General features: G+C 33.4%; 1 protein-coding gene across 1 annotated transcript; it reads right to left on the bottom strand.

The window, feature by feature from the left end:
- Positions 1-1,229: 1,229 nt before the first annotated feature.
- On the bottom strand, positions 1,230-3,121 carry LOC118745103 (protein ALP1-like). Its single transcript, XM_036478639.1, has 2 exons — positions 1,956-3,121; positions 1,230-1,884 (listed from the first exon to the last, which is right to left on the bottom strand). The coding sequence occupies exons 1-2, from the start codon at positions 2,431-2,433 to the stop codon at positions 1,499-1,501; spliced, it is 864 nt and encodes a 287-aa protein (XP_036334532.1). The 5' UTR covers positions 2,434-3,121; the 3' UTR covers positions 1,230-1,498.
- Between the last annotated feature and the right edge of the window lie 4,262 nt (positions 3,122-7,383).

Raw genomic sequence — 7,383 nt, 5'->3', positions numbered from 1 at the left:
CAGATTGTGTAGGTTATTTTACATGGCAAATGACTATAAAATTCACGCCTTTCAACTATTTTGTTAGAAATTTTTTTCCCGCATATGGTTTTATAAATTTTCAAATGCAACGCGCAAGTACTTAGAGTTATCATATTCGAATAAAATTTTGCACTGCTTATTTTTAGACCAAAATACATCTTTTTGAGCCCGGCAAACTGTATATTTAAAAAAATAGTTAAAATAACGAACGGTCTAATGTACACATCATGTTCATAATGTTTTTCATGTTAATTTTCTTTTTCAACTTTTTATAAAAAATAATTTCACACTACGACTGGAAATTCTTAGTTTTATACAAAGTTTGAAACTCAGCTTCTTGTCGTTTTTGTTGCGGTATGATCATTATTTTATAAAAAGTTAAGGAGAAAAAATTAACATGAAAAACATTATTAACTTTTAAGTAAACTTTTTAGTAAAGTGTAAGTTTCAAGTCGATAGTTCATATTACTTCTAAGTATATTCCAAGTACATACCTGTATCTTTTCCCAGTTTGTAGCGAGCATTTAATATTGATAATCTCAATACTAAAAGTGCATACTACTAACTGGGATAAGATACAGGTATGCACCTGCAATAAATAGTTAAATGTAATATGAACTTTCAGCTTTGTTGACTTAGGCTACTTTAACGTATTGCACACACACAAATGCATACATATATACACATATATTGTATAAGGAAATATATACATATACAAACATGTAAATAATTAATCCCAATATGTACCTCAACATGTACCTAATAAATGAGAAAATGGACTGAATTATACATTTTAAAGTGTATCTTTTTTATTTAAAAACTTATACGTAGTATAGTAGCTATAACAGGTGTGTAAATAACGTATACATTGAAATGCAAGTGTATTTGTACAGTGGCGCTACTTGTACACTTGTACAGTGGCCTGTACTGTACTGTATCGTCTGCTGAGTGGAAGATCGACCTATCTCGGCAGCCAGTTCGAAAACGCCCTACATTTTGAAGTGAGTAGGGCGTTTTTGAAATGAATTCTGAAATAGGGCGTTCTTCAGCCAAATTCTGAAGTAGGGCGTTCTTGAAAAGTTTTTTGAGATAGGGCGTTTTCGAACTGGCTGCCGAGATAGGTCGATCTTCCACTCAGCAGTCGGTATATAGTTGTTAATTAAGTACGAATGTATGTATGTGTGGACATAAAACACAAGTGAACACATCGTTACCTTAATATGAGAAAGGCCTGATTCAACATCGTCGCTGAAATCCCAAATTCACTTTTTAATTGATTATAATGCATTACATTGTTTTACTCAAAAAAAGCTTAAACTAGTTAGGCTTTTTTCGTTTCAGCGACGATTTCAGATATGGCCTTTTTCTATCAAGGCAACGATATATTTAAGTATTAAGAATTAACAGGTCTCTAGTAACTTATACATAGTATTTCATTTTTTAAATTCAAAAGCTAATACCTTGCAACACAAAGAAACTAAATCAAATTGGGTTGGGACACTATGTAGTCCTTTAATTGGTCCCTTAAAGCAAATGCACTTCTTGCTGCATTATTGCAAGCCATGCGACCATGATTTCGTAACGGGGTTGAAACATCTTTTCTCCACAGACCATTTACAATTTCTTCGCCATTGTACCGGTCAACATAATCAGCGGGACAGTAACTCCCATCGTGGAACTTTACGAAGTTGTGGAGCAACACTGTCGTTTTCACAACTTTTTCTGCTGTTTGTGGGTGCATGAATAATGGTGATAGTAAAACTCTCCAGCGAGCGCAAAGAATGCCAAAAGAGTTTTCGATAACTCTTCGTGCTCGGGATAAACGCTTGTTAAATATTTCACGGTCAAGAGGCAAACTTGCTCCTAAAAGCAAAAAAGAAATACATAAACACTTACATGCATATGTAAATACATTGAAGTTCATATTTACAAACCCGGATATGGCCGCATAATACAATTTTTTAGCGGAAATGCAGCGTCCCCAACCATAAAATGAGGGAATTTAATGTTCGTTCCAGGCAGATAATCGTCCTCCGGTAAATCTAGTTTGTCATTCAATAGGCGCTGCCCAACATCAGAGTTCCATAGTACTCCGCCGTCACTTTGGGAACCATATGCCCCGATATCGACGGTCGTGAATGTATAGTTTGCATCGCAACTTGCCAAGAGTACTATGGAATAATGGCCCTTGTAATTATAATATAAAGAGCCGGAATTGGAGGGACATGATATCGCTATATGCTTTCCGTCCACCGCACCAACGCAGTTTGGAAAATTCCACATGGTGTTAAAATCAGTCGCAATACGCTTCCACTCGTGTTTTTTCGGAACTGACAGATAGATGCCCCCCAATTCCTGCCAAATTGCTTCACAAACTTTACTGATTATGGCAGCTACAGTGGAGCGGCCCATTTTAAAAGCCGTGGCAAGTGTTTGCCTGCTGTCCCCGTGTTTTATTCACTGAATTATAAGTTACTTACGTCAATGTTAAAAAAAGTCTGCATTTTGAGGATATCGACGGCCTGTTGGATGATTTTGTAAGACGTTGCTCCATAAATTGGTGCAACAAGTCGAACACATCACAGGTCATCCGAACACTCTTCTTGAACTGCTCCGGATCGCGCTGATACATTTTTTCGAAAGTGGCAGCGAATAGGCCCGCATTGTCCCGATCCTGGTAAAGTTCCCTCACCCATACCCGCCGCCTTGAAATATTTTCCAAACACGTCAAGGCTTCATGCATTAATAGCACTATTAATAACAAGATATCTAAGATATCGTCCAAAAACATCCAGAATATTTATTTAAAACTTATAAAAATCACGTATGTATGTATATTTATGAAATTCAGTGCTACTTTCACGATAAACAAGAGAGTGTTGTCAAAGCGTTTATTGTGGCATCTCCTTTGCGTTTTTCGCTTTTCTGACAAAGTTACAAATGTCACGCAAAGCGACAAAGTTTTATCTGGCATCAGCTTTAATGTAATCAATTTTTTCTATTGTATTGTGTGCAGCTGATTTTGCTCAGCCTGCTTTACGCATACTAATTTTTTTGATGTGCTCACCCCCTAGGATTGTTCTATAATGTTCTTTATTTTGAAAACAAAAAATATTTAGAGGTCTCTCAAAGCGCTCAAAATTTCTATGTATTTTATATGAGGAAAATCCCACTTTTCGTAGAAAAATAATACCCAATTATTTATTTAACGATTTTTTCATAGCAACTACATTTCATAGGTCCGCCAAAACTCCCAGAAAATTCCTGAAAATGTATGGTGGGGATAAATGAAAAATCTTTAGTATTAAAAATTGGTTAAATAAACAGTTGGGTATTGTTACTAGAAGTCTCCTGAAGAGAATCTGAACGTAAAATATTGATTTTCAAGAATTCGGTACCATTTATACGAAAATTTGTTTCCTGGAAAACTTTGAGCGCTTTGAGCGACCTCTAATTTTTTTTTTAGTTCAAAATAAAAAATATGGGTATATTTTTTTGCGATATAGAACAATCGTAGGGGGTGAGAGCATAAAAATCCCGACTTTACTTGTTTTGGACCACCCTACTGTACATACATATATATGTATGTGGGCAAATCTAGAAAACCTTTGTGTTATTTAGCTTTATTTTTATTATTGTAAACTATATCAAGGTGGTTGCGTTTGGACACAATTCATAGACGTATACTTGCAGCCTAAAAAAAAATTGGATCAATTGGCTGCATAACTTTTGAATTATAGGTGTTTAAATTAAAAAAAATATATGAAAACAAGTGAATTTTTTATGCAACTTTTAAGAGAGGCACAATTAATTATGTCATAACTTTTGAAGCACACCATATACTTGTTTGAAATTGTATGTGTATTTTAGTACTATAGTACATATATGTGTACACTTCATATGTAGTTGAAAAAGTGTGTAACTCTATTTTTCACAATTTTCAAAATTTTGGATTTATCGCGTATAGATTTTGAAGCGTTCCATGTTAAAAACTGTGTAAGTATGTATTGTATTCTACAAACAATTACTAATAATATGATACCTTAGCAAGAGGTGTGCTTTCAGAGTAAACTAGGGTAGCCAGATATTTTAGTGACATAATCAGTACAGCTGGGATAAAAAATCAGTACAAAGCCATAAAAATCAGCTCATTTCCAAGCGTCTGTTTCGTTTTTTCACAATATAATAGCGCATTAATTTAACAAAAAAAAAAAACCTAGTAGAATTTAAAATACATATAGTATTATCAACATAACAGTTCATTAGTTTAAAACAAAACAAAGGTATTACTATGTACAGTTGTGTTCACAAAAATAGTAGTAAAATGTATTGACAAGTTTTGCAAATTTTTTCTTTCCTTACTTAAATTCAATTTTTTATAAAAATATAGTTAATTCTATAACAAAAACCATGTAAGTTGAAGTCTCAAACTTTCTAGAAAATTTACAAAAATATGAAAGATTTTAAAAAAGTTTCATCAAAATATCTAACATTTTGATCCGAATTTTTAAAACATTTGGAGTACGCAGTTTTGTAGGCCATTCAGTTACAATAGCAGACGAGATCGAGTCAGATTTTTTTTTGCATATTTTAAGCTTCAAATTGAATACACTTAGGTCTCTTTTAATGCGGATTTGAATTTACGAGTTTTCAAACCATTATTTCGCAGTAGCGATTTTGCTTTTTTGACAGTTTTTATTACTTTTTTCAGTGTGTAAAAGACAATGCTTCTAATAAAATTTTTTTATTGTATTCTTACATAATAATAATAATACTAGATTGGCGCTTACACATAAGTGGAGCTTCTCCTCCAATTTGTGGCGTGCGCCTTGATGTTGTCACACAAAGGGGAGGGACCTACAGTTTTACGCCGACTCCGAACGGCGATTGTATTTTTACGAGAAGCTGTTTTTCATGGCAGAAATACACTCGGAGGTTTGCCATTGCCTGGCGAGGGGCGACCGCTGTTAAGAAAAAACCTTTTTTTTTATGTATTCTTACATAATTCATGTATTTATTGTGTTATTTTTATTTTTTTTTTTTTTGTTAAAATACAGATAAAATTTTATTTATTTCATTAACGTTCATGAAATAATAAGTGTTGAAGTGTAGAAATAAATAGTTTTGTTGGTCAATAATGCCTCACAGAATTTTTTTATGCGGTTTCTTAGAATTTTTTACATGGAGTATCTGAATTTATGCGGTTTTTGAAAATGCTGTTTTTGTATGAAAGTAAAGAACTTTTTTATGCGGATTTTTTTATGCGGCTTTCTGAGGAACCCATGTACCGCATAAAAAGAGACCTAAGTGTACATATTTAGTTGGTGTGCTTAATAAATTCAACATTCACAATAAAATGTTGACTGAAAGGTATAATACCGAATTTTCGCGAACTTCAAAAATCAAAGTTAATCTACATAATCATATCCAAGGGTCAGTAGTTTGCACCTTTTCCAAATTTTTAGAACTTAAATTACTCAAGAAGCACATAAGCAGCTAAGTCTGTTCCAGGTGCTTCACGATTTTCAGGTTTTTACAGAAAGTCTTTCCCGTTCCCTTCCATAGGGATTATTAATGGAAATCCTGTAAAACCTGCAGGTCGTGAGGTACCAGTTATTTTGCGAAATGCTAGGAAACGAAAGAATTTCAAGGTGACATCTTTTTAAAATTGGTTTAAATTTAATTAACACTGCATTTGCACGTTCAATAAATTGCTTTCAATCTGCTCACTCGTATGAGTTGTCAAAAACCTCAAGTAAATGCCAATTATACCATTTCACCAAAATTTTTATTAAATGTAAAAATCAGTACAAACTTAGAAAATCAGTAGATTTTACGTACTGATTTCGGGTTCTTAAAAAACAAAAAAAATCTGCACATGTACTGATCAAATCAGCGCATCTGGCCACCCTAGAATAAACCAACTTTTAAAGACAAAAAATTATGCGATCTTGCGTAATTTTTATTCCAAAACCATCTTAATTGAAGACACATTTGGAAAATACGAAGAAACGATCTAAATCTTTTTATAACTACTAGCCCTGATAACGTCACATGTACCTGTAAAATGCTTCAAAAAAAAAGTTCTCTAAAATTGTGTGAAAACCCTGACTTACTACTTTTAATGATGCTCCTTTGATCCTCAGAATATTTCGACCGTGGTATCGAAGCAACTTTTTTTCGACAAAGGTTCTGATAGTTGATTCTCCTTAATTGGAGCCTTCCAGGGGCGCACACAGGAAAATATTTTGGGAGGGGTTTATACTTCTGAAAATTCGCTTCAGATAATATGCTCTTTAAAATATATTTATGCAAGTTTTATGTACAGTATGTAATAAATAAATACACTTTTTAAAGTTTCATAAATTGCACTTTATTTACATAAAATTATCAAAGAACTCAAATATTTTTGACCGATTTAAAAAATCTTAATTCTGATTCAAAAAACTAACTCACAAGTCTAATTTAAGTATTTACTATTAAAACGTTAGAGGTTTGAATACTAAATTAACTGACTTATATTTAAAAGGCTTTGACTGCAGTTATAATATTATTTCCATTACTGAAACCTGGCTCAAACCTCATAATTTTAGCTCCGAAATTCTTCCAAATGAATATCAAATATACAGGAGCGACCGCGAGGACAGAATCGGCGGTGGTGTTCTTTTTGCGGTGCATTCGTCGATACCATCCGAGGAAGTTGGTGTTCCGGTCATTGAATACACCGAATTTAAATGTGTACGTGTACAGGCTGGTAAGAATTATGTTTATTTAACTCTTTGCTACATCCCTCCTAATTCTGCCATATCAGTATATACCAGGGTTGTAAAGAATATTCGCATTCGCAACTGCGGACCTTCCGCAATAATTTTAACATTCGCATTCGCTTTCGCATTCGCAATAATCAATGCGGAGCTTTTGCGAATGCGAATATTTTACAAGTGGGCCGATAAAACGTATATATGTCAAAAAAAAGTACGTATTGTAGCCAATATTTTTGCCTGTGGTCGTAGGAGTATTTGTGTAATAAAACTTGTCAAATGTCTTATTTATCAACTTTGATAAAAATGTCTTTAAAATATTGTTTCTTAAGCTATACAACCGAGCTATCAATGGGCAGCTATAAAAGTCCCCACTTCTACTTGACCTTTGACGTACGTCAAAGAGAACATAGTCCTTTTAATAATATTTTTTTTCTGTGCTTTAAATACCTGCTTTGGCTTCTTTCTTTTTTATGATTTTTTTGGAACAATCTTAAAAAAAACTACTAGACACAAAAGAAGAAAGTGTGGACTGTAATTCTTATCAAAATTTTCGTGATTTGCTTTTGATGTTATAGGCGGCGTACGCGGGGCGTCTGAC

This window comes from Rhagoletis pomonella, unplaced genomic scaffold, assembly GCF_013731165.1.
Source record: "Rhagoletis pomonella isolate Grant_MI unplaced genomic scaffold, Rhpom_1.0 Rhpom_scaffold_00008, whole genome shotgun sequence".
Taxonomy (NCBI): Eukaryota; Metazoa; Arthropoda; class Insecta; order Diptera; family Tephritidae; genus Rhagoletis; species Rhagoletis pomonella.
The sequence above is the reverse complement of the archived record's forward strand: the minus strand, read 5'-3'. Positions and strand labels throughout refer to the sequence as shown.

Coding starts and splice junctions, on each gene's coding strand:
- LOC118745103 (XM_036478639.1), bottom strand. CDS start 2,433: ATGGGCCGCTCCACTGTAGCTGCCATAATCAGTAAAGTTTGTGAAGCA. Junction 1,885..1,955: donor TATTATGCGGCCATATCCGG/GTTTGTAAATAT, acceptor TTTTGCTTTTAG/GAGCAAGTTTGCCTCTTGAC.